The following is a 27727-nucleotide window of genomic DNA, read 5'->3' as shown; positions in this document are numbered from 1 at the left end:
ATATTTATTTCTCTCCTGTCTCTTTTTTCAAGGTGGGCCGAACATAGGAGAGGGAAGAGAGGAAACCCAACTGGGGTAAAAGTCTAAGAGAGATCCTTTGTTATGGCAATTTCCCCCCACCTACATCCCGCACTTTGTATTTACATAGCTGTCTCTGGTATTTCCCATGTTTAGGTTTCCAGCACTGTAAGGTGAAATGTGTGGTAGTTTTTAACACCAGTGAAAGAGTAGAAAGCAGCAAAGTGTGACCAGGGAAGGGCAGGAAGATCATTTGGTTCAGGCCTGTAGACATCTCGTGTATCCATCTCTTTGGGTAACTGAACAGTTACATTCCGTGATATCACTGGATTTATTTTGCAGACCATCAGCAGCAAGTGGCTGGCTACAAACTAATAGGCTTTAAGAACTGCCACAATAAATTGGCCAGTGTCACACACAGGAGTCATTTCACAATGGAGGGGGAAATTGGTTTCGATTAAATAAAAAGCTATTCACAACTCAGACCAACCCAACTCCCATTCTGAAGTTCCAAATGGCTCCCTTCCTGTTGCTGAATGTTACATTTTCTCCTCTCTTTGCACTTGCTTTGGTTGGAACAGATTTGGAAGCACCCTTTGAAAATGCCATGCAAAAGGCCTTCCTCACACACATGGGCTAAAATCAGGACAGACAGGAAATCTTACTAGATAGCTATTGTGTCAGAGTTCTTTCCCTTCTCTGAATCAGCTCTCTCCTCTCTAGCAAATGTCTGATTTTAGCATGCCCACAGAATGAGTGTTCTCAGGCATGGTCATTATAAGGGTGTGCTTTTCAATATGTTCTTCTCTCTTCTGTTAAACATGTTTTGATTAGAGATAGACCCCAACCAAACAGTCCAAAAATTTGGGGAAGGAAGTTTGAATCTGGTGCTGAGTGCAGCTTTAGTTTACTTATTGTGGTCTGGATGTTCTTTTCATTCTCCTTAGAAGGGGCACAAGCAAATGTCCTCTCTTTACTCATAAAGCAATGTACAGCCAGCCTGGCTACTTTCTGTGGCTGGTGTAAAGTTGTTCAGCTCATGGTACTATGCACCATCCTGACTGTCAGTGAATGAACCCAGGGTTCTTCTAGATACTTTGTTCAGCCCATGCATATTCCAGTAAGCGGTTAAACCAGCTACACACACCTTGTGTTGCCTTCTTTAAGGGGGGCATCTTCAAAGCACCAAATGAGAGCTGAGTATCCAATTCCCTTAGGCAGCTTTGAAAATCTGAGTGTACAAGTTCAGATCCTGATGCAAAGCCTACTGAATTCAGTGGGAGTCTTTCTGTTGACTTCAGTGGGTTTTGGACCAGGTCCTTAGTTCCCAGTCCAGCAAAGCACTTAAGCTTGTGTATAACTTTAAATATATGAAAAGTCCCATTGATGTCAAGTAGGGCTACTCCAGGGGTGTAGTCCTAAATGGGCAAGTACTTGTACTATCAGAATGCTCCAAGCGTGGGAACACCCCTGCCAGCATGGCCTCAGACGCACAGAGCATGCAAGGTCACGCTGTGCGGAGGATGCCATTTTGCTCTACTAAATGGTATCCTCTATAGGCCATGACCTCGGACGCACAGTGCATGCGAGGTCATGCTGTGTGTAGGACGCCATTTTGAGAACAAAATGGTGTCCTCCATGCGGCAAAAGTGCCAGTATGCCATTCTGATGCAATCCGGCCCCACTACATCACAGGGCTGCTCTATGCTTAAAGTTGCACATGGGTTTATGTGGTTTGCTGGATTGCAACTTTTGAAGAGCTTGTATAGAAACTATTGCTCCTTCTCACAGCTCTGCCACATCAAACCCAGTTTCCTCTGGGAGTTAAGCTGTTTCTCCAAACTTCTTGGGCAAGGGAGACTGGCTGGAAATCTCATGAGCTCAGCTCTTTCATGGCCTTGCAGGGCTGGCAGACAGCTGGTCTGAGGTTCGTGAAGTTGTGACAGAATGCCTGCTAGCACCCTGCTGCCTCAGCGGAGGATCTAGGTCCCTGTGTCTATGAGGGGTCTGACTCCCTGGGCCCATTTATTCCATCAAACACAACAGGAATCACCGGCCACTCAGAGTGAGGTCCCTGAGAGCAGAGCCTAGAGAGTATTTCTGTGTCTCTGTGGCACACCTGGAGCAGGGAAAGCTCTTTCCAAGTAAGTCTAAGTTTACTCAAAATCACCCCATGCATAGTTAGGCCCATACACATATCAGTGCCCTGGTAAGGATTATATAAAGTTGCCATCTGGCTAATAAAACAGAAATCCACTGTTTGACATACACCATAGTCCTTCAGCCTGTTCCAGGTTTAACCCAAACCCAGCAAAGTTCCAGAAACATGCAAGAGTACAAAAGCGGAATCCTCAGATAGAAGAAAGACACTAGGTGATGAAACACAGAAGGCTCACAGGGGTTCATCTCAGCTAGTGACATGAGAAAAACAACTTGGTTAAAATAAAAGCCCACCTGAACTTGTGCCAAACCCTTTTATATGTTCAGAAAATAGGAATTTCTTTTTCTTTTTTCCCCTTTCATTTTTTTATATGGTCCTGTCTGGCTTCTTGTCAGGACCAGAAGGAGCAAAAATTCCCAAGAAGAGCTGTACTTGCAATATTTATGGCCTGACTAGATGCACTAGTGTCCAACACAATGGTGTCCCAGTCTTAGATGGGGCCTTCCTGTACTACTGTAATACAAGCACTAAATAATAATAATATAATAATCTCATGCAAGAATCTCTTCTCTGAAATTTCCAGCCTAAGGGCATGCTCTAGCTCAACCACAAGATATGGGCTTGATGCAGGAATCAATGGGTGAGGTTCTCTGGCTTGTGTTGTGTAGAAAGTTGGATTAGATGGTCATAATAGTCTCTTCTGACCTTAAAATCTATGGATCTAAAGGAAAGCATAGGTTTAAATCTCTCACCAGACACTAGTGAGCATGACTGACTGAACTCATAAAGTCTCCTTCAGAGCTGGCCTCATTCAATGCACATCTGAAAAACTGCACATAGTCAGTTGCAGGATGGTTTTAAAAGTACTGGCTAGCTCTGCTCTTATTGTATCCCATGAGAGTCTCCCAACTGACTTCCCTAGGACCAGAATTAGGCCAGTGCTCAGTGCTTTTGAAAATCCCACTCTAAGTAGCCAAATTAGCACAGCCCACCTTTACTCCAAATGCTAGGACCACATTAGTAAACATTGGACCCAAGACTACAACCCACATTGCTTAGGTCCATATCCAATGCTTAATGCATGGGGCCACTGTACTGCTCAGCCAAGCAACCCAACCTTGCTGTAACCTCATCTAAATCCTCTCCCCAAACCCCTAAGTAGCTGGGCTGGGCACTGTGGAAATATATGTGAGGGAGGAAGGAAAAGAATCCCCCCAACCCCGCCCCCCAGCGGCAGAACTGCTCTGTGGCTGCTACTGAAGCTGTGAGGGTGCCAGGTTTCCCACCGTTCCTGCTGTGACCCCTCCAGAAAGGGTGGAAAGAGAGCAGCTTCCATGTGGCAGTAGATCGTGTGGCCCCTCTCAATCTTGCCCCTATCTTTGCACAGCAGAATGATGCCAGTCCTGCTGCTAGAGACCATCTCTGGCTGTGGAGGTTGAGGGCAGGTGGTGAATAACAGAGTGGTCTTAAAATGGACCCCTGCGTTCTCTGGCTAGTAATCTCTTCCCGGTTTGCAAAAATGTCTAGTTCTGTCTCCTGCTCCTGCCTTTAACTCCTAGTCTTACTTTCTGCCTTAAGCTATCAGTTGTGAAGAGGAACATTGTCAAATAGTTTGTCTTCTCTGGTCTCCCCTGACAGAGAAGCCCTAAAATGTCACCTCTGTGCTGACATCTGCAATCTTAACCAAAAAAAATAGCCATGGTTATAGACACATGGTTAATGTTTGGTTTCAGAGTATCAGCCATGTTAGTCTGTATTCGCAAAAAGAAAAGGAGTACTTGTGGCACCTTAGAGACTAACAAATTTATTTGAGCGTAAGCTTTCGTGAGCTACAGCCAAAGTGAGCTGTAGCTCACGAAAGCTTATGCTCAAATAAATTTGTTAGTCTCTAAGGTGCCACAATTACTCCTTTTCTTTTTATGGTTAATGTTTGTTTTACATTTATCTGGTGTCATGTAACTTAACACCGAGCTGGCTGCAGTCACATTTCTCGCTGATCTTTCTTGCCCTATTCTACTGAGCTGGTTTGTCTTTGCTTTGCAGGGTTGTTTGGACTGATTAATAATTAGTATTAGTAATAATTATTATATGTTTTAGAGGTCACATTTTATAAGCACATAGGACAGGAAGGGACCTTTTGGGTCATAGTGTCCAGTCCCCTGCTATCGCAAATAATCCCATTCAAAAATTTATCAAAAATTTATCAAAAATTTATCAAGGTTTCTTGCTACCTGCTGTTCCTTTTGGAAGTCTGTTCCAGAAACTGACTCATCAGATAGCCAGAAACTTTCTTCTCCTTCCCAGCCTAAGTTTACTCCTGGCCAGTTTTACAGTTTAAGAATACATGTATAAATATTTCATATGACTTTCAGCTGTTTTAATAAATGGTTAAGTGATTGTCAGAGCCCAGCGACTCAATAGGTTGCTTATAACCAAGGCTTGTAATCAACTACATCATCTTCTACCGATGTGCCTAAGACTATGTTTAGAACATATGAATCATGTGCATAACGTGATATGAATCATGTACTAACTCTTCAAAAACTATTTGTAAATGTAACCATAATAGAAAGTGTGACCACTGGAACATTCAGACAGTTGACTGTTTCTATTAGAAATGAGCCCAAGCTGCAAAAAGTTCAGGTCCATATCTGCACTGGATCCAGGGTTTTTGTGCAGCCAATTCTAGAGACAATGGTCCTGCAGCGAGCTTTGAATCCATACCCATATCCACCATAGCTTGGAGATGTTCAGAAATGCATGAAAAAGAAAAGTCATGAATAGTAAACCAAACTGTTTGCAGAGATCAAATATTCTGGTCAGTATTTATTTAATTTATCCAACTCAGTTTGCCTCGTCCCTATTCACTATTGTCTAATGGTTAGAGCAGGGGTGTGGGACTCCTGGGTCCTATTGCAGCTCTGCCACTGCTTTTTTCTGACCTAGGCAAATCACTTAATAGCTATGTCTCAGTTTTTCCATCTGCAATTGAGGATAGCAATATATACATCTTGGGGCTGTTGGGAGGGGCAGAGTGCTTTGAGATCCTCAGGTGGCAGGTGCTATAGAAGAACATAGCATAGTTATTATTGTACTCTTTCACAGTTTATTGTGCCCCACATTTCCTTTAATGTCATTTTTGCATGTTTTTTCATGTTCATTTATTTATTTCTCGGTTGCTAGATGTTAATTTGATTCCTGTGCTGTGAGATTTAATATATCTTATTGTTCCTGTTTCCACCTGTATTCTTAGGGAATTGCAATAAAAGATAGTAGGGTTACAGTATGATCTCACCTGCTGTTGCATGTGCCTTTTAATATCTTTTTGATATTACAAACACTTTGGATTATGCACCTTTTTCTTTCGGTGGACTGTTGTGGTAATACCCACTTTAAAGATGTCAGCTGAGCCAGAGTTAATCCCATTTAACAGGTGCTTCATGTGTGATTGTGGCTTCCTTTATGGAAACAAAACAAAAACTATACAAAACACTGCAGGAATGCTATTGTGTAGTGGAATGTTTTAGATCATTGCTGCAGTACTATAGAACAGCACTATTGACACTGTAGCTGAGATTGAGATGATGATGACATTGCTATTTCAAACCTTTTTTAAGTCACCTGACTATACCTTTATAATGGAGTGAAATTTCTTATGGTCGCTTCTTAAAAGCAAGTTTTTTATTTATTTTTTTGGTGCGTATCTGAAAGTGTCTGCAGGATCAGTTTGGTCATTTTGGTTATTCAGATGTAGGAAAACAAAAATAATGTTTTCACTTGTTAAAAATCTTTTCAAATGTTCGGGATTTTAGTAAGTTTAGTTTTACTTTGGGGGGGTTGCATGTGGATAACTCAAAGATGCTTTCTTTTCCAAATGAAAATACTGTCTCTGTGTTTTAGCAAGCCTTTTTGAATGTCTTCTGTGATCACAGTAGAGTTGAGTGTATTTACATAATCAGGCTTGACATGCAGACCTTTCTCTTTCAATTGTTGAGTGCTGGCATGGGGAAGTGCATGTAGGTGATCAGTAGGTGGCACTCAATAGTAAATCAGTACCCCAACATGGCACTAAAGGGCTGGACCTGCTGCCTTTCGGATGAAACAAAACAGCAATCCTAGTCACTTGTGATCATTAAAGATCCCATGTCAATTTTTTCAAGAATAGGGATGTTAACTCAGGAATCCTAGCCAAAATCCAACTGTGCTAACAGTATTATAAAGTTTTAAATTCTCTGTGCTGTTTTATTTGGATATGTTGTTTTTCATAGAATGTTGCCATGCGCTGTTAAATAATCTCTACATACCATTCCAGAAGAAGACTGCATTTCCGTAGTTGTGAAATATCTGTGAAGAGCTTTGAGTTCCTTCAGGATAAATTACACGTGGCTAGATTTTCAAAAGTGACTAGCAATGTTGGATGTCCAGCTCAAGATACCTTTTAGGGTCCTGATTTTCAGAAGGTGGGGACTGAAAATTAGTCCCGTTTATGGTGCCGTAAATTGGGCAGCCAAAATCACTTCCCTTTTGAAAACCATGGCCAGTTATGACTAAAGAGAGGGAGAGTGGGTGATGTTTTTGCCCCTTTTGTGCAACTTATATGATGAAACTGATGACAGTTTGCTCTGTGATTCCATGTTTATCAGCAGTTTATTTGCTTTTAAGATAATGAGAAGCCCATGAAGGTGGTAGAGGATGATGACCTTGTGGACCAGCCCCTCATCAATGAGCTGAGGAAAGAATACGGGATGACCTACAATGACTTCTTCATGGTGCTGACGGATATTGACATGAGGGTCAAGGTGGGGAGTTGAGCTCTTTGAACAAAAAGGCATTGAAAAGCAGAAATGTGCTGTGGACTGGTATGAGATGCACGAGAGAGGCTGGTTTGGGCCTTGCCATTACTTGAAGCAGGGGTGGCCAACCTGAGCTTGAGAAGGAGCCAGAATTTACCAGTGTACATTGCCAAAGAGCCACATTAATACATCAGCAGCCCCGCATCAGCTCCCACTCTCCAGCACCTCCCACCTGTTGCAATCAGCTGTTTCGCATGCGCAGGAGGCTCTGTGAGGGAGGGGGAGGAGTGAGGGCATGGCAGGCTTGGGGGAAGGGGTAGGGGTCTTGAGGGAAGGGGTGGAGTGGGGGCAGAGCCTGGGTCAGAGCAGGGGAGCAGTGAGCACCCCTGGCATGTTGGAAAGTTAGATTCTGTAGCTCCAGCCCTGGAGTTAGCGCCTATGCAAGGAGCTGCATATTAACCTCTGAAGAGCCGCATGCAGCTCCGAAGCCACAGGTTGGCCACCCCTGACTTGGAGGGTCAGAAGGGTTTCATCACCTAGAAGGTGGACAGCAAGGGAGATTGACAGCAAATGGGAAGGGTGGAGGGCACAGTCCATCTTTTCAAGATGGGGGAACTCCAGTGGGAGGTCTGGGTGTGTGCTGGGATGTGCTCTGGCAACTCACCACAAGCATAAAACTACCTCTGTCAGAGGAGCTGAATGCAGCACATGGTGTCCTGAAAGGCAGCCTGGGGCTGCCATGTGATATAGTGACACAACACGTTGATGTTGCATCGTATACGAATGATGTTCTAGGGCACAGAACACCAAATGCATCCGATGAAGTGAGCTGTAGCTCACGAAAGCTTATGCTCTAATAAATTTGTTAGTCTCTAAGGTGCCACAAGTACTCCTTTTCTTTTAGGGCATAGCATAATACTGCAAGATAACCTGATTCTAGTAAGCTGCGTGCAGTATCTTGACACACAAATTTGTCCTACAAGGCAAACATTTAAAGCTGGAATCCTAGGAATAATCCCGTTCCTCACAACAGACTCTGTGAAATCAGGGACAGTTTCCACCCTGTTTCTTCTTGCAGTGGCATGTTCTGTGGCATGTTTCTGTTTCTTCTTGCAGTGGCATGTTATGTGCTTAAGGGCTTCACTTGTAATTCAACCTATTCTTTACCTTTTCTTTTATAGCAATATTATGAAGTGCCCATTGCAATGAAGTCTATATTTGATTTGGTTGACACCTTCCAGTCACGAATCAAAGACATGGAAAAGCAGAAGAGGGAAGGTATTGTCTGCAAAGATGACAAGAAACAGTCCCTGGAAAACTTCTTATCCAGGTATTACTTTCAGCACTGATCTGTTTCTAGCTGCTAGTGATAATTAATCATATTTAAAATATCTGGCATACTTTATTTTTAAGGAAAGGTTGTTGTTTTTCAAAATAGATTTTGCAATATTTATCATTTCCAGCAAAATAATGAGATTTAATCATAGTTAACTCTGTTGCAGCTGTAGCATACTCTTGTGGAAAGTAGAACTCTGGAAATGGGGTCTCCTGGGTTTTGTTTCCACAGGCTCACTGCACAATCTTGGCCAACACACTTCACTTTTCTGTGTCTGTTTCCACAGATAAGGGTAATCTTCTACACAGGGGCAAGGGAGGATTACTTAGCTCATGTGTGTGCAATGCTTTGAACCTGTTCAGCTCTAGAATAGCATTGCAATGTTTCTGTACTTTGGTCATTGGACGCCACATGCCACAATCTCGTTATTTCAGCTGCAACTCCTCCTGTGCAGTTCAGATCACTGACTCCATTTTCCCCAACGTCCTTCTTATCATGTCTGAAATAAAACAGCCAGTGTAAAAGAGCTGCTAATGCATCCTGGAAAACATCTGAAAAAACTTGCTTAGAGAGATGTCTTTGCTCATGTAGTCTGTATATTCTGTATTACTCTTCTCCCCACAAGGCAACACCCCTGGATGCAAAATGTGCCTGGACTTTGGAGAAATTCAGATCTGAAGTTAAATATTGCAGCTCTGGCTCATCTCCATTACTGGGTGATCTGCACAAAAATAAGATCTCTTGTTGTTCAGGAGTTCACCTACTGCTGCTGCATATTCCTCCCCCTACCATCAAAATCCTCAGTTTGTACTCTTATGTCTGATTGCTATGAAAATGACTCAGATGACACTGAGGATTGTGACTCCAAGGGGGAATAAGCAGCCGGGAGAGGTGAATGCATAAGTGATTGGTTCTTCAGCATTTTCATTTCTGAGGGCCACTTCCTCAGAGAGAGAGAGAGAGACAGAGAGAGAGAGAAAGCATCTTTACCATATCCACCACATCTCCTAACTCCCCCATTCCCCTCCTGCTTGGCTCTCAGAATGACCCAAGAAGAACTGTACTTTGGGAACAGCTGTCCTAGGCAATAAAGAGCCTGTATACTAGCAGAGAAGGAAACCACAAAATTGTGTTTCCCTACAAATAGCCCTAGTAATAAAAAAAAACAGGGGAAGAGAAAGGCAGAAATAGAGGATCTATAAACAGAACAATCTCCAAAGATGATATTTTTGTTTTCTAGGAAGTGGGCATCAATGGGTCTTTAAAAGGTAGATAGATTATGCCAGTCACTGAATCTGGCCTGGCCCTCAGCAGGGCTCATTTTGTTTTGTCCATAAATTACCTCTCCCTGTGACTGAAACTACCCCCTGAGTCACCCCCTGCCGTTGCTCATCAGGGAAGTCAGTTAAACTATGTAAATATCATTCTTAATTTGTGTGAATGGCATGGAAGGAAACCACTAGTGAGAGCTGGCTTTGGGAACCCTTGAAACCCACAGATGTTTGGGGGGAGTCTCCATTTGGGGTGGAGGGGTCAGTCCCAGTTTAACACAGGATATTTGACTATGCTACTATCTGAGCTCACTGACCGGACTGAAACCATTGACTTCCCTTGCAGACTAATGCAGAGGATGGAGGGGTGGTTGTAGGGAAAAGAGGTAGAAGGTTTGGATACAAAGCTGCCTGGAGGCTCCCAGATTCCAAATGCGAGGCCTGCTCGCCTTATCAGAAATAAGTCCCTGGTGAAGGGGTATGTGGGTGCCAATCCCTTACTAACTGTGGCAAGCACTGTATTGTCAATTATCTTCATCCTTGCACAGCTGAAGGCTCACGGTACAGGTTCCTTGGTAAAGTCCATCCCCATACATCTACACTGATGATGACAGCATAGGCTGAGTGATTCAGGGCTTAAGGCTCCCTCCTGGGAATCTCTCTCTTCAGTCTTACGGGAATGAAGAAGTCAGGCCATTGATTGCCAAACCACCAGACCAGCTGGTTAGGAGCTGCCCTCGGTTTCTTCACCATGCTCCATGGGGAAATGGATCCAAAGCCCATTAAAGGCAGTGGAAAGACTACAGCGGACTTCACTGGGTAGCCCTGGGTGGGGAAGCAGGGCCATTACCTCATCAGCAGACCAGCTAGTCAGGAGCTGGCTTGCTTCTCTTTGCTATGCAGTATGGCTGAGGAACTCAGCCATTGTCTCATCAGCTGGCATCAATAGCCTAAAAAACAATGTAACTTGTTTTTTTTTACTTAAAATAAAAAAAAAAACACAACAACAACTCCTTGCCCCCACAAAAGTCCTGGCTTTTTTCCCAGAAGGCCTTGCTGTGACACAAGCACTGGCCTACTTAGAACCTCCCCAGAAAATTACCATGTGGGTAGACCTTTTTTTTTTTTGATTCAGCCCAAAAATTTCAAAAAGACAATCAGCTGGTTCATAGTTACCTGTGAATGGTGACACTGACAGGTTTTGAAGCTTTGGGATGTCTTATAGGCTTGTATCAAAGTGCTCAAAGTAAATACTGTTATTATTATGTATTATAGCAACATCTGCCTCCATTTAAAAGAGCATTTCCTAGTACAAAAATATCCCTGCAGTTTTGTGAATTCTTTTAAACTGAATAAGTTTTGGATGGGGAGGTACCTTTACAGAGAAAAGTGTTGTTTTAAAATACTAAATAACCTTTCATTTAGGTTTTTGAGACTGGTTACAAATCTTTCCCTGTCACCACCCTTCTTGGATAGGTCAATGCCAGGTGATCTTCACTAATTCATATACAAACTGTATGACTGCAACCTGTTGTAGCTCTTCTAGCAGCATAGCACAACTTGCAAAGTTGCAAAATGCGTATTGTGAGAAATTCTATGGTGATTTTTCTATCACAGTCTGCAATACAATTCCCAGCGCCATTATATCACCGAGAGATGGCAATGTGTAAAGATCTTGAGATTTGGAGGTCCCGTTGGCTGAGCATCCAAAATTCAGATGCTTAGTCAAGATGTTTCGACATGCAAAATTGAGATCAGGCTTTAGCCTCTTCCAGTCCTGGATAGAACTGGGAAGGACAGAGGCATGACAATTAGAGATGAAACTGAACAAAACTCCTAAACCCAGCATCCCCAAATATTGTGAGAGTTCAGATTTGGATCTGGACCCCACAAGTTACATCTGGCATATCTTCCTCTGCTGCAGACACTGGTCTGTGGAACCCTTGATTCTAGTCCACAGGGAGCTGGCTAGTCACATGGTGCTGGCCCCTCCTTGTTCCAACTGCTAAAACGAAGCCCAGAGTACACTCGGTACTTTTCTCTCTCAGGTACCTATATGGCTCCCATTACCCCACTATCTGAGCATCTCACAGTCTTTATCACATTTACTGTCACAACCCCTCTCTGAGGTAGGGCAGTGCTATTACCCACGTTATACAGGATGAAGAACTGAGGCAGGAGAGAGAGACTAAAATGACTTACCCCAAGGTTACACAGAAAAGCCAGGGTGGAGCAGGGACCTGAACCCAGGTCTCCTAAGTCAGCACGCTAAATCACTAGACCATCCTTCCTCTCATCCTCCTTTTCCATGGAAGAAATTGCTCTAGTTGTCACAGGGACATTGTACTTACAAATGGGAGTGGGAGGTGGTGTGTACATTCATGAATGTTGGGGGGAGGTGATCATGGTAAGCAGGAGGGGAGGAGATAAGCCCTCTATTAAGGTGTGGGCCACAGTATGAAATTAATGGAGAATCCCAGCTATAAATGGGATGAACCAAGTCCTAGATCTGAACACTATATGAACTTTGAGACAACTCAGGTCTGGATACAAACGTTGCAGCTCAGGCTCCATCTCTAAATTGAATACAAATAATGAATGAAAACATTGACCAAACATTTGGGAACCTTCATAAATATATGGCTTGTATTTGGTTCTAGGTTCAAATCTAAATTGGAAAAGGGAGTGTGGGGGAAGAGTTTGGGTTTATTTCTAAGCCGCTTTGCCCATCCCCTGTTTCTCATTCTTCGTCTCTCGCCTTCTCTACCTGCTTCCTGTAGTACAGTGATATGCAGACCTCAGCGTTCAGGAGTCAAATTAGCAATCAACATTACCCAAAAGAGCCACAGTAGTGTGAATGATGGGGGAAATATTTTGTTTTTATATATTATTCTCACAATAAATACGTTAATAACTTAGTGCATGTTGATAGCTTAATAACATAGTAAAAGCATCCTGATTGGTTAATAACATAGACAAGTTAATAATTAAATCTCAAAGTGTTTTAATATTATATGCTGCAAAAAGTTGCAGGAGACACATTAAAGAGCCACCTGTGGTTAAAAGCCACAGTGTGAGTATCGGTGCTGTAGCACATCTCCTCTAAGCTCTCAAAGTCTACATCTGCTTTGCATCTGGTAGTGTAATTTCCAACTTGGGTAGACATACACACGCTAGTTTTAATCAAGCTAGTGCGCTAAAAATAGCCGTGTAGCTGTGGCCACCCAAGTATGTACCTAGGGTCTCAGATAGGGTTGTAGTCAGGGCAAATAGCCCAGGCTGCTGCCAGTGCCACTGCTATTTTTAGCACACTAGCTTACCAAACCTATACCCCCAAAGCCTGTTTTTCTATAGTTCTATAGCCCCTCTAAGCAAGTTCGGGGAGCACATTCAGCACCTAAGTTCACACTAACAAACCTTTTAAAAATGCTTCCCCACTAGAGATGGGTGGGAATTTTCCTTCAAAATGCAATTTCTGCAAAAATCAAAATTTTCCTTCAGAAAGTTTTGAATTTGCTGACATTTTCAATTTTCCATCAGGAAAAAAAAAAGAAATGAAACATTGTTTCAAGTAAGATCAGTTCGTTTTGTGGAACTGAATAGGAACATTTCGTTTCATGTCAATTGGACATTAAACTACTTACAGTGCTGTAATGCTTCACTGGAATTGCCATTTGGAAGCTTCAGGGCTCCATTCTCTCCTGTGGGCCAGGCTCCTGGGTCAGACTACATCTTCCATGATGCACTGTGGTTCCCTTAGGAGCAAGCTGCACTGTGCATCACGTGAGTCACAGTAGCGTCCAATGGGCCCCCTTGGCTTCTCCATAAAGCACTTTGAAGGCTGTGAAATACCATATCTACACTGACCCCTCAATTCAAAACAATGCTCAGGGCGCTTGAAGCAGCAAGAACAATGCTTCTCTGTAGATCACAAAAGCTTATGCTCAAATAAATTTGTTAGTCTCTAAGGTGCCACAAGTCTTCCTTTTCCTCTCTGTTGTGTTCTCATCTCTTTCCAGGTTCCGGTGGAGGAGGAGGCTGCTGGTGATCTCTGCTCCCAGTGACGAGGACTGGGCCTACTCCCAGCAGCTTTCTGCCCTCAGTGGACAGGCCTGTAATTTTGGTAAGTCCGATTGTATTACGCTCTTGCTCCCCAGACCACATCCTTCCGGAGTGCCATTTGGGGATGGATTCCTTCACTCAGATCTAAACCCAGACAGCCTGAGAAGGTCTGTCCAGCTGAAAACTTAACTGAACCCATCCAGCCTAGGGATGGAAGAAGACAAACCTCTGACATGCACCGTAGTAACTGCTGCCACCCAAGCATACCATGGGGGATGCTGGTACCTCCTCTGAAATCCCTCATTTAGGTTAGGGAAGACTCTCTCTCTGATGGACATTTCTAGCAATAGAACAGCCCTGGGCTTGTCCATCTTGTTGCTGTCACAGCTCAGCAAATTAATGGTATAAGCAAGTTGTGCTTATAGGAACCAATCATCAGCCCAATACAGAACCAGGATGGGCAGCAAGGAGATGCATGAAAGGATGGAGAAAGCTATGTTCTTTCCTTCCTCATCCCAATTATGCAAAGCATCTTCATGGAGGCCACTTGAACTCTTAGCGCAAAGAGCCTTCAAGGCGCCTATAGCCCTTACTGGAAAGGAAGAGCTAAAGAATCCATGCAGTGGGGGCTCACTCAGCTCTGCCTATTCCCTTCCTTCCCCTACCAGCCATGTAAATGGAGCAAGTACACCACTGCTCAGCTTTCTGGTGCATAGCCTCCTCCATGAATCATAGCTCCACACTGTCTGGAATCTTCTGTACAGCTGTAGTGGCAGGGGCTAGATTTTTCCCCTGTTGAACAGCAATGTAGTGGAATGCCTTCTGTAGCAGAAGTCTCCAACTGTTTCAGTGAATGTCAATGGTGCCTGAATAAACAGGGATCCACACAATCTCACTTACAGAGTCACTCTCTTAATCACAGTCTCACTGTAATACACACCCTCAGCCGCTTCCACTTCCCTTGATACCAAATTAGTGTGTGATATGGAACTTTGTCACATACTTTCTGAAGATCTGCATACAGCCACTATTCACTTAACTCTCTTCCCTGTTAGGGATATCCTTAAGGAATTCCAGAAGTTAATAAGGCATAACTCTCCTTTTTCCTCATGCCATGGTTGAATATCCTTAATAAAGTTGTGCATTTCCAAGTGTCCTGCCTCTGGGTCACTAAAATAGTAGCTTCCAGGACTCTTCGCAGTATAGAAAGAGGTGCCTCACTAACTGGGACCCTGGTGCGTCTCTATGATCTTTTCTCAAAGACAACATTCCAATCCTCTGTCTAAAAAAGAAAAAATGGATGCCTGATTTAATCTGATCCCCATAGTAATTTCCCACTTGAGGGCAACAGCGTATGTTACCTCCAAACAGTTTGCCACTGTACATCTCATGAATAAGCGCACTATTCTCTGCATGCTGACTTTTTCATGCATTTGGTGGGGTTCTCTCTTCATTTCTTTCAATTGATTTAAAATAAAGCTCTCACTACTCTTTGGATCTCCTGAGATTTTTTTGCAAACTAAGGTAAAATCTCATGCATCAAGGCATGAAGGGTGGGATTCACAAATATATTTAGGGTCTTAACTCCCCTTGATTTCAATGAAAGATAGAGATCTAAAATGCCTTTGTGAATTTCACCCCAACAACTACTCTATGGGTTAGGAAGGAGTTTTCATCCCCATGGGCAGGGTTGCACAATTGGTCAGGAGTAATTAGGAGGGGTGATTTTCCCTTCTTTGAAGCTTCTATTGCCAAAGGCAGGATATCAGACTAAGATGGACCAATGGTCTGATCCAGCATGGCAGGACACTCCCTAGAGGGCTATGAGATTAGATGGACCAGTGGGTTGATCTGGTATGGCAGGGGGTGGGATACTGGACTCATGGTCTGATACAGTAACATAGTTTTGCTTTGTACTCAGTCGTGGTCTCTGACCATCCTCCTGTATTAGGAGATCATCATGCCTCTTCTAAGGCTGCCTGATAAGTTACCAGACCCTACAGCTTCTCCACTTGAGATTTTGCACCCTGCCTCTCACAACCTAAGTTCCCTGTAAGCTGCATGGCCACACAGCAGCCTATTTAGCACTGCATAGGCGCTCAGGGAACCTGTCCGCCCGGGACCTGCCGGAGCGCCCCTCTCCCAGCCCCAACTCAGTCCCAGACCTGCTGCGGCCAGGGGAGGGGTGCCTATGGCAGCCCTGGAGCTGCCACAGCGGGGAGAGGCACCTTTCCCCCCAGCCCAGGTGCTGCTGCAGGGAGAGAGAGCTGGGAGGGAGTCCTCTCTCCCCACCATAGCCCCAGAGCATCCTCCTGCACCCCAAACCCCTCATCTCTGGCCCCACCCCAGGGCCTGTACCCCCAGCTGAAGCCCTCATCCTCCCCCAGACACCCCAACCGTCTGCTCCAGCCCCACCCCAGAGCCCAGCCCTGAGCCCCTCATCCCTGAGCCTCTCATCCCCGGCCCCACCCCAGAGCCCACTCCCCCAGCCGGAGCCCTCACACCCCTGCACCCCAACCCTCTGCTCCAGCCCCGAGCCCCTCATCCCTAGTCCCACCCCAGAGCCCGCACCCCCAGCCAGAGCCTTGACACCTCTGCACACCAACCCTCTGCTGCAGCCCTGAGCCCTCTCCCACACTCTAAACCTCTCTGCCCCACCCCCACCACATGAATTTTTTGTGTGTACCAATATGAAGGTGATGTGTCACATATGACCTCCATATTGGTGCACATAACAAAATTCATTCCGCACGTGTGGGAAAAATTAGAGGGAACACTGTTCACAATCCATGCATTTAAAGCCAAGGGGCAGAGCATATGTTCCCTAATTTGGGGGAATGATGAGCAATTTATAAATGTGAGCAGTAAATTGCATCTACCCAGCTTACCTGCCTTAACATGAATGCCCTGGCGACTTTGTGCCAGGGTGAGCTAAGGTTCTAATATTTGTCTTTATTTATATTTACTTTGTTCACTTTTTTTTTTAATGCCTTAGAGCAAAATCCTGCAGATCTTAGTTGGTGGCAGTTTTGACTGAGTAAATACTGCAGGATTTTCTCAGGGAGCCATGGTGGAGGCCAAAACAACATATGAGCTGCTCTTCTCATGGCATGTCAATTCCTGGGTGGTGGAACTAATACAAGATCACCAACTCACATGTTGTTTGGACCCCATAAAAGACTCTCTGAGTCAAACAATAAACACAAGTACTGAGATATTATTAAACCTCACCAGAGAGGGGCAGGAGGTATTTTGCACTCTAGTTTATGCAAGTGTAAGAACATTAGCAGAACATTTAGGGGACAACTTAAAAGGCTGGGCTTGGGAAAAGAGGGCCCCTTCGTTCAGCCTCTGAAGAATCCATCCATGCACACACCAGGACACTCCACGCCTGCTACTGCAGCAGCATCCACCTGCCTGGTGTCCCTCTTGGTGCACCTCACCTGCCCTACTTCCTTTCCCCACACAATGGGAGGTGGGTTTGGGGGCAAGGGAAGTTATGCCCATGGAGTTGACCACTGCAATTCCCCAGTGTGCCTGTCCCCTGTGGTTGCCCTCCCACGCAGCAGAACCACATTGGAGGCTGCTGTGTCTCTGCTCTCACAATATAAGTTTCACAGTGCCTGTATGGATTAGCTTATCCCCAAATTCCAACCCCTGATTAAGCCCACCATGCCATAGAATTATTTCAGGGAAATTCTACAGCCTATGTTACGCAGGAGGTCAGACTAGCCGATCAGAATGGTTGCTTCTGTCAATGGCTCACGTACAGCACTCCTATTGAAATCAGTGTCAGTCCCTGCACAGAAGACTTGTGGGATTGGACCCCAACAAGCAAGCATGGACCTGGACAGTTAAAACAACATCTGTCCATGACTGAGTGGAAATTTCTGGTGTCACCCAAAGCCCCTCTCATTCCTTTGCAGGTCTGCGCCACATAACTATCCTCAAGCTGCTAGGACTCGGGGAAGAGATCGGTGGTGTCTTAGAATTGTATCCCATCAATGGTGAGAAATGGTTTCCCAGTCTTTAATGACTGCTCATGAAGGGCACATAGATAGCACTGTGTGTTTCTAAGGGGCAGCTGGGACCTTTGCTTGAAAGGGTGGTAAGACGGACAGATATGACTAGAATTAAAGCACATTTTCTAACTTTCATAACATTCCTGTTTAAGAGACGCTGCCAGGGTAAAAATGATGGGCCTGAGCCTGAAAGGTGCAGCCAGGGCTGTCCTTAGGCATACGCAGAATACATAGCTGCTTAGGGCACCACGAAATTTGAGGCATCAAATTGCCCCAAATTTCATCGTGCCCTAAGCAGCTGCGTGCTTCGATACAGCAGTGCTGGCGGCCAGCCCCATCCCCCAGCTGGCCCCACTGTGCATTCCTAGGGAGGTGCGGGACCAGGACAACTCCCTTTGCCCTGCCTCTTCCCACCCCCATTTTCCACCCCTTCTCCCAAGCCCCCTCCCCCAGCGATGGACATGGCCCAGGGGATTAGCACGGGGACCTGGCGCAGGCAGCAGGGGTCAGGCCTACCCACGCACTCATCAGTGGTGGCGGGAAGCAGAGCGCCCCAGCCCGCTCCACTCCGCTGGCTCCCTGCTGTGTCACTCCGTTTGCTGCCGCCAGTGAGTGTGGGGGTGGGGGGAAGGGCAGACCACTTCCCCAAGCCCTCTCCCCCCGAGCTACATGGCTAGGGCGGGGGGAGTGGAGCGGGCTGGGGATGGGTTGTTCTGCTTCCTGCTGCTGGCGCCAAGCCCCCCCGCTAATCCCCTGGGCTGTTCTGGGCCTGTGGGCCCCCACAAGCAGCTCCCACAGCTCCTGCCTCCGCAGACCTCGACTGCAGCCCAGACCCTCTGTGGGGCGGAGAGGGGTCAGGTGCTCGGGCTGCATAAGGCACCATAATTGGTAGGGACGGGGCAAGATGCAGCATGTCTTTATCTCTCACTGAAGTCAAAATAGAGTGGATCAAATGCACGCTTCTCCTTGCCCCGTCCCCCGCCATATCCTTATCTTCTATAGAGTTTAAGGGGAAGCTAATAAAGCACAGTCACAGCTACTTCTCATGTGCAGGCCTCTGACTTCACTCAAGGTTCCTTTCATCATCAATTCCTTGCTTCCTTCAGTGCCACAAGGCCCACACAGGGTTAGCCTTGCACTAGAGATCTCACTACCAAGCACATGTTGGAGGCAGGGAGCTTTTCAGCTACGTAACCCTATTAAGTACATCCATCAAAGGAGAGGTGAAAACAGGAAGGAACCTCTCCACCTTCGCTCGCATTTGGGGTATATAACCACCGCCCCAAATTGCATGAAGTATCAGACACGTGCGTGAGTGTGTGATTATATCACCCTCTGCTGGCTACAGCCTGCAGAACAAATAAAACCCTAGTAAAACAAAAATTTTTCTTCCGCTCACATGATAGTGACCTGTGTTTTTGGAAATGGGAGGTCCTGAAGTCAATCTCTGCTGAGGAGGGTTGTGAGATCCTTAAATTGTAAAAGATCCTAGTCAGAGGGCAGTAAAATAGGAAGAAAAGGTCACAGGGCATACTTTCCAAATTATCATTTAGCTGGGCAATCAAAACACCAGCATTGTGCCTGATTCTATCCTTTTCTAGGAAGCTCCAATGTAGAGCGAGAAGATGTCCCTGCTAACCTGGTGAAAGACATCCGCAATTATTTCCAAATCAGCCCTGAATATTTCTCCATGCTTCTGGTTGGCAAGGATGGAAACGTCAAATCCTGGTACCCTTCCCCAATGTGGTCCATGGTGATCGTGTACGATTTGATCGATTCCATGCAGCTCCGGCGACAGGAAATGGCAATTCAGCAATCACTTGGCATGCGATGCCCGGAAGACGAGTATGGTGGGTATGGTTACCATAGCTATCACCAGGGATACCAGGAAGGTTACCAAGATGACTACCGTCACCATGAAAGTTACCACCATGGATACCCATACTAAAAAGAGCTACTTAACCTTTGACTGCTGCCTCTTGCCTGCATCCTAATAGCTGTTCAAGCTGCAAGTGGCCAGACATGGAAATTCTTCTGAAGCCATCTAAATGCCCATGCCTCTTTCTTCCAGTATTCAGTCAAGGGCCTAAATAAACATTGTATTTGCCGTTTTGAAAATCCACAAGCCTTTACAGTGAAATATTTCAAACCAGTAGAACTGATGCTTTTAAGCAGTAAAGACTCCTTTATATTTTTTAACCCCTGTAATCAGAGGGCATCACCAGTTTCAGTTTGTTTGTATTAAACAAAAAAACAAAACCAAAAAAACAAAAAACAAAACAAAAAAATCTTTCCCCCACGGACCTCATACTGTAGCCAGGACACAACCTGTACAATAGACATTGTAACATTTTTTTATATATATTTTTTTCAAGGAGAAAAACAAAGCATATTTATTGGAAAGTGAGAATTTTATATCATGCTGATGAACAGACAAAGAGGATCACATGCCAGGACTTTCCCAAGGAAGGAGATTTTAGGAAATAAGTGTGGGGCAGGTTCTCTTTTAGAATAATTTTTTTAAAACCCTTTCAAAATGCCTTCTCTAAAATGACTGCATCTCTTTTGTAACAGATCAGCTTTGTACTTAGCTGAGTTTCACCCATAACCTACCAAAATGCCACCTTAAGGGTTGCTAAAGGATTTGATACAATACAGCAGAAAAAGCTCTGAACGACAAATCTTGCTGCATGTCACTTTATGTCTTTAGCTGGGGTTCTTGCTCCATGAGACAATTAAATCCATCCTAGCTACAGCTCTGCTTAAGCCAGAGCTGCAAGCTAGCAGGGTTCGAATTCTAGATGGTTGAAAAAAATTGAATTTCGGCAGAAAAGGAAGACATTTCTCCAAAATATTTGTTAACATTTTTACTTGCTTTTCAACCAGCAATTTCTAATAATATTTTGGTGAAAATTTCATCTCCAGAGCCAGATAGATATTTTGACAAAAATTTTCATCTAAATTTCAAAATTCCTTCTCCACCCTCCCCCCACTCCCCAAAAAAAGGACAATTATTTTTTACAAAAATGTTTATGAAAATTTGGACCTGCTTATTCAACTAGCTCTGCTTCTGCTATGGTTTCTCTAACTAGCAGGCCCATTGGTATATATATATTTTTTTGAGACCTATACTAGTCACACTATGCCATAGGCAATAACCCCTGAACACCAATCTTTTATCCTATTGTTTTGTAACATACAGTCTAAAAATATGAACTTCACCCTAGTCAAGGAAACTGTATTAGAATATAGGGGCTTGGAAAAATAATTCAGAGAGAGCTCTAACCAACTCCCATTCAAATCAATGGGAAGGAGTCTATCTTCTCATTTTAATGAGAGTTGAATCAAGCCTTTAACCCTTAAGGGCCTTGCAGCAAAATTCAGGAATATCCCAATGAGAAGACCTCATGCAGGATGGAAGGCACATCTAGGTGACCTTTAACCTCACTGATTATATGGAAACTTGGTATCTTGATACACATCCCACCCATCACCCTTAGGGACACATTTGGAAAAGGATTCTTATCAATGGTCAGAGCCATAGGGTAGAAACATGCGGGGGCCAAAGTACACCCCACAGTGTGACATTAAGCAAGTAGTTGGAAATCTTTGTCCCCCCAGATGAGAACAAAATTCGGTAAAACAAGGGCTTCACTGAAAACCAGGTGTTTTCCTTAGAAACCATCTCAAAAGTCCAGCCTTGTATGCTACTTCTGGGTAGGGTGACCAGATGTCCCAATTTTATAGGGACAGTCCTGAAATTCGGGGCTTTTTCTTATATAGGTGCCTATTACCTTCCAGCCCCTGTATTGATTTTTCACACTTGCTTTCTGGGTCACCCTGATAAGCACAGAAAGAGTGAAACACTGCCAGAAAGCCCAACTGGTTTCTGAAGCAGGCTTCCCTCAGCACCAGGATTTCCAGCCACCTTCTGGAGCAGGCTTTCCTCAGTGCCATAAGGCCTAGTCATCATGGAGCTAGTTTGACACTCACACCTAGATCCTCAAAGGTCGGTAGGTGCTTAATCTGTTCAAATCAATGGGAGTTAGGTGTTTAAATATCTTTGAGGATTTGGGCCTCATTTCCTAGGTAGGGAATGGTGATTGGGGCTTGCTGGTGAAGGATGGCCCTGGAAGGAGCCATCTTGAAAAGACTGTTTACTTTGTAACTTCTAGCTTTCAAGTTGGCTGCTGCCTGCAGCAATTCAGCCGCTGAAATGGAGGGGGAAGAGAATTTTTTTTAAAAAGGCAAGAAGGAATGATAAAAAATAATGAGCCAGGCTGAAGCAAGTCTTAGAGGAAAGTGTGTGATGTCCTATGGCTCAGCTTAAGAAAGTAAGTGCCGATTGCCTTAGTGCAAAACAGTCAGCTGCTTAACCACCTTGGTCTAAGGCAGAAGCAGGGTAAGTACACCAGATGTTTCTCTAACACTTACGTCCTTTAGATGAAAGAAGACGCCATTTTAAGGAGATTTCTCAGTCATTTAAAACATTTCCATGTCTTTGTATTTTTGCAATGACTCTAAATGAATGCACAGTAAATCACGCTGTAAATCATGAGTTAGCGGAAACGTCCGGTGTTGGGGTTGGGGAGAAGGGACTTAACCTGCCAAAACAAATGGAAAAGTTCAACCAAATAGGCAAGATCCTGAGAATTTAAAATTGTGTATGCACCAGACACTGACCTGTCACTCTATGGATTTAGCGCTGAAGTCAAGATAGGTATGTGGCTGTCAATGTATAGAGATTGGTCCAAACAAACTCTGCATCTGAACACCTGCAAGATTTAGGATTTGTCTTAACATGGATCTAAATTTTGATGCTGACCCCTATCTCTAATAGACCAAACCTAACTCCCCTTTCTGAGCAACTTGAAATGTTGAGGGATGGGGTTTGATATCCAGAGCAGGTCTGAATTTTGCAGCCCATCTCTCTTTATCAAGTCCCCTGGGCAGAAAACTTTGTTAACCTGGAGCTAAGGTTGAAATGATCTATCCCATTGTCAACCAAAAAAACCCTTAAGAGAACAATGTACCTTGCTCAACCCCCCCGCCCCCAAACATTAGAAAGCTGGAAACTTCCAAATTAAGGTTTCACTTTAACAAAAACAAAACTAGCCCCGAACAGTTGAAAGTATGTTGTTAGTCTCACAACCAACCTTAACGCTGCCCTTCTGTAGCACCACTCTGAGAACAAGCAGAAACTGAGACATGCTTAGCTATCCATCATGCAGGTATATTAAGTTCATATTTCTATGCCTGTTAACGAAACAATTCTTCATGGTAGATAGAGAATGATGTTTTGGAGTTTCTGGATGTTTGCAGGATTCCTAGGATTTTGGGTCATTTTTCCTCTGGCCTTCTATCACCAATGCTGTTGTGTTGGATTCACAATACTGATGAAATTTACTGAAGGAAACACTATTTTCATATGGTTTTTTTTGTTTGTTTGGGTTTTTTTTTTTTTTTAAAGAAAAAGAAACAAAAACCTCTCAACTTCAAAGCGCTGCCTATGCAGCTATTTTTAGAGCACTAGTGCAAGTCCAAGGCTGTCGACCAGGGCTGGGATGCTCACTGCCACGGACAGTGTAGATGTATCCTAAATAATACAGCTTGGAATGGTCTTCAGACATAATGCTCTCTGCCCAATTTATTGGTTAGAGGCCATGTGGCAGAAGCCAATGTTCTGCTCAGCCATTGCTCTCCTAAAGCATCCTTGTCATTTGTGAGAAACGCATTGTGGAGGATGGTATTCACACCATTTCTGGGTGGGAGTCAATGTTCCTACTGCTGCACAGACGAGGTAGGTCTCCCTCTCATTAGTAAGTTATCTACTTCTCTCTCCAATTCAAGAGAACCTCACTAAGGGCCCCATCCAGCTCTCCTGAAGTTAATGGAAAGACTTCCTCAAGAGTTGGATTGGGCCCTAATATCCCGAAGTCCAGCCCTTCCTTGGAGAGGTGCAGACACATGGGTTGGTGTATCTCCACAGTTACATACCTGATGTCTCCATATGGTTAGATCTGGTGTAGATGCATCAAGCATTGAAGCATCATTCAATTTTCTTACAGATTTTTCAACCAAGATTTTAGGATGTGGCAAGGCCTCTCCACCTCGCCGGACTCTGCACTTCCTCCTCTTGCAGTGGTGGGGCCTGGTTTAAACCAGCCCCACTTTAGACGGTGTTTGTCCTCCCCCTCTGTGTTCTCTTATCAGTTCTTCCAAAGTAGGCCTCAGGACAGGACCAAGGACGGTTCCTCCAGCAAACAAAAAGGAACCAATTTACAAACACAAAGCAAAAGGGGAATACCTTTCCCATGCTCTCTCTCTCTCTGTGTGTTCCTTCCCCTAAGCAGGCAATCCACTTTGGGGGTTTCCCTTGGTAGGGAGGAGAGCAGCCTCTCACCCTGGAGAAGCCGGAGGTCACCCCTTCACAGTTTATAGGAAAAAAGGCCTTTATCTTTCTAGGGCTCACATACCTGCCGTCCATGCTGGATATAGTGCCTGAGGATATCCACCAGAGAGCACCTGGGATCTCCTGATGATGTGCAGGAATACATTGACATGGTCAAGAAGCATTCAGCCAAGTGAAGTAGCTGCAGTACAAAGAAGTGCCTTACAATTGGACCAAACATACTGTGAAGTACTACTGACTTAAGCTATTGTAGGAAAGCAAGAGAATCATATTTTCATTGTGTTTATCCAAAAGTAAACTGTTAATAGGTGCAACAAAAATGCATTTTTTCACTGTGGCATTAAAAGCAAAACTTTAAGGGTGGGGGAAAAAAATGACTCTCTTGCAGCTGCCCAGCTTAACTCTGTCACATGGGGAACTTGGAAAAATAATACCTAGCTCTTATCTTGAGTCCAAGGATGCTGAGACAAGGGGTGCTACACACCTACTTACTCCCCCTCCCAGAGCAGCAACCAGAAATCTGACTCTACACTCTCAATGTACTGGCCAGAAGAGCTGAGCCAGCATAGTGTGGTGGGTAGTAATTTGTTGCTGGCATACACTAGCAGCAAATTATTCTCCACCACAGGGCGGGGCGAATAGGGAAGGAACAGTGACTCCCTGACACACAATTCCTTTCCTAGGATGGCTCAGCAACATCTTATCTTATCTTGACTGGCTTCATCAGCAGGTTTCAGAGTGTTTTACAAAGGTCAGTATCGTTATCTCCACTTTACAAATGGCAAAACTGAGGCATAGGGAGGAGACACAACTTGCCCAAAGTCACCTAACATGTCAGTGGCAGAGGTGGGAATTGAACCCAGGTCTCCTGAGTGCCACTCCATCCTCTAACCATTAGACTATACTGCCACCACTACACTAAGCACACTTGATAAAGTTCAGAAATGGCTTCTCTTCATCTCATTTGTCTTCAGACAGAAATCTCAAGTAGGGAGGCCAAAAGTGTGGTTTTGGAGACCATTTGAATTCATTTGATGTCCAATCTCTAGAGATGTTGGGCTGATTTATATGCTCAGACTTTGCACGTGGGAAAACTCTCTGGACAAGTTTATGTAAAACCTGTCATTCTCCTTTAAATGAAATATAATCTAAAGCTAATAATTCCATATGTTGTTCTTGGAAATATCATTCTAAGGTTGACAGCTATCATGTTTGCAAAATACAGGAAACTCAGGCACATACTGTATACTGCAAAGATGCATGTAATGGAAAGCAACAAAATTTTAACAGTTAAGGTGTCTTAAAGCAACTGAAATTTTAACAGTTAAGGTGTTTTTTTGCATTAATGGTTTCCCTTCCCAAACAGGTTATCGCCCATCAATGAAAATATGCATCTGGAAACTGCATTTAAATGAGTTTTCCTGTTACATTCTGTAAAGGTTAAAGCAGCCAGGATTCTTTCTCTGTTAACAAGCTACCATAAAAGTATAGAAAACATGAGTGTGGTTATGAAGTTTCACATCTAAGTGTTACTTAGAAAGTAATAGCTAATAAATAAATCACAACCATAATTAGTGAGTTTTTGTCTGGCTCTTTTTAAATTACGCTAGAGAAAGGGCACTCCTCCCATCAGGAGGAATATTTTAAAAAGTGAGGAACTAGAATACTACTTTTACATGCACACTGCTTTTCATCCAAGCTTCTCAAAACGCTTTAACAACTATTAAGACCTAGATTCCTAGACAGTAGCCTGGACTGTACACTTGTATAAAGAAGTAAGAGAAAGAGGTAAGTCGCCATCCTCCTGATAACTCCTGCATGGGCTACCCAGACCCTGGGTCCAAGGATGCCGAGACAAGGGATGCTACACATCTACTTACTCCCCTCCTAGAGCAGCAACCAGAAATCTGACTCGATGTACTGGCCAGAAGAGCTGAGCCAGCAGTGTGGTGGGTAGTAATTTGTTGCTGGCATACACTAGCAGCAAATTATTCTCCACCACAGGACGGGGCGAATAGGGAAGGAACAGTGACTCCCTGACACACAATTCCTTTCCTAGGATGGCTCAGCAACATGCAAAGGTACCCAATTTAATCCTAATTAAGCCTCAAAACATCCCAATGCAAAAGGCAAGAGAGAGATAAGGAGCACCTCATCCACAACTGGGGTGGACCATGGTAGCTGATTAGCTGTAGAGGGCAGGAAGCGTATCCATTGAAATTGAAAGGCGGGGGGGAGAAAATCAAATCTTATTCTGAGAACTGAAATAAGAAAACTAACACAATGACTATTCGGAGAGAAATCCACTGAAGCCTTCAGAAACCTGCATGCTGACATTAGCTTAGGCGTGTGGTATGGGGATCTTGGCCATTTGTAATAGGTTCCTCTCCCAAATTGTGAGTCCCAAAGGACTTCATACCTTTAACAACTGTAACCCCTTCTCTGGCTTTCCAAAAACTGCTTTGAATCTCTCATTCCTCCAGTAACAGTGTTGCACTCACTTCTCGCGAGCGCCCCCTGGCCGAGTGTGTGTTTGTGTTGGGTCTTCGCTGACTCAGCCCTCCGGCCAAGTCATACACAGTCTGTCTCAGGGCCTCGTCCTGGTGGAGTCCCAGCAGCCAGCCCAGGGCACCATCCACTCTCCTCCACCTCTATCAAGAAACTGAACTCGCTCTGGCCCAGCACCTCTTTGTATACTAGCCGGCTGGGCCCGGACTGGCTGCTTCCCACACAGCCACTCTAGGCAGCTTGGAGGACCTCTCTACACTGCCCTTTAGAGGAGAGGGGTGTGCCAGGGCCACAAAGCCTCCAGCAGGGGCCTCAGGGCCTAGCCCACACCATCTCTCACACCCTCAGATCCCTCCAAGCACTTTCTTGGTTTGCATACAAAGAGTTTAAATAGATGGACTTACCTAAAATGGCTCATGTATGGGATGGTGCTATGGTGACATAAAAGAACCTGGATAGACAATAGAATCAATGAGTCCAAGTAAACCACCTTTGACTTGATATTAGATGTGCAGGCCTCTCAAGTGCCTTTGTCTCACTTTCAAGGCTCTTCATTACTGTATCCCATCTACCAATCTGCAACTGCTCTTTAAATAGCATAGGCTGGAATAAAGCACCACAACGGGGTCCTAACCCTTTATTGCTCCCAGCTTTAGCTGTTTAAAATCAAGCATTTTACCACTGAGGTGAATTAGACATGCAATTCAGGAGCAGACCGCTGCAGCAGTTGGAGGGCAAACACCAAGTACAACTTGACAGGTATTGGCACAACTGGAGGTTGGATATTACACTTGATGGACCAATGAGCTGATCAAGTGTGGCAGAGAATGTACATTAATAAACTATAGAACACATTGTCTCATGAATTTTGGAGCACAAGTTCAAAGGCAGGATTTCCTTCAGCCCACTGAGAAACTCTGCAGCAGCACACGTGGGAACCCAGAGCTGGCTGCCTGCGCTGAAAGCTGCGGTTTTCCTGTAAAGCCTGTTTGCGTCACTCTGAATTTCTAGTGTGAAAATGGAGAGGTGCATCTGGGCACCTGTTTTGAAATTGTGAAGTAGTTTGGGGCTGGGGGCCCCAGGTGTGTTTGTGTACTAGGCTCAGCTGCAGCTGTGAATTGTGGCGGCTTTGCCTGTCTCATCA

The 27727-nt window shown here is 44.6% G+C and overlaps 1 protein-coding gene and 1 long non-coding RNA gene across 3 annotated transcripts in view; one reads left to right on the top strand and one right to left on the bottom strand.

Moving 5' to 3' along the window:
• The window catches only part of CCDC80 (coiled-coil domain containing 80), a 30977-nt gene extending 7875 nt beyond the window's left edge, over nt 1–23102 (top strand). The window contains exons 4-8 of the mRNA XM_038386942.2: nt 6842–6978; nt 8154–8302; nt 13599–13702; nt 17568–17648; nt 19265–23102. Of these exons, the coding sequence (XP_038242870.1) occupies nt 6842–6978; nt 8154–8302; nt 13599–13702; nt 17568–17648; nt 19265–19611 (818 nt within the window). The 3' untranslated portion in view covers nt 19612–23102. The remainder of the gene's footprint in view (nt 1–6841; nt 6979–8153; nt 8303–13598; nt 13703–17567; nt 17649–19264) is intronic.
• Nucleotides 22183–25928, bottom strand: LOC122459515. Of its 2 annotated transcripts, XR_006280261.1 has the most exons (3): nt 24140–24539; nt 23661–23917; nt 22183–22438 (listed from the first exon to the last, which is right to left on the bottom strand). It is a non-coding gene; the product is annotated as an uncharacterized LOC122459515 (long non-coding RNA). The 2 variants fall into 2 exon arrangements; XR_006280260.1 differs by having other exon boundaries at nt 23661–25928.
• Nucleotides 25929–27727: the final 1799 nt, after the last annotated feature.

The sequence above is a fragment of the Dermochelys coriacea genome, chromosome 1, assembly GCF_009764565.3.
Source record: "Dermochelys coriacea isolate rDerCor1 chromosome 1, rDerCor1.pri.v4, whole genome shotgun sequence".
Lineage (NCBI taxonomy): Eukaryota > Metazoa > Chordata > Testudines > Dermochelyidae > Dermochelys > Dermochelys coriacea.
This window is presented reverse-complemented; position numbering and strand designations above follow the sequence as displayed.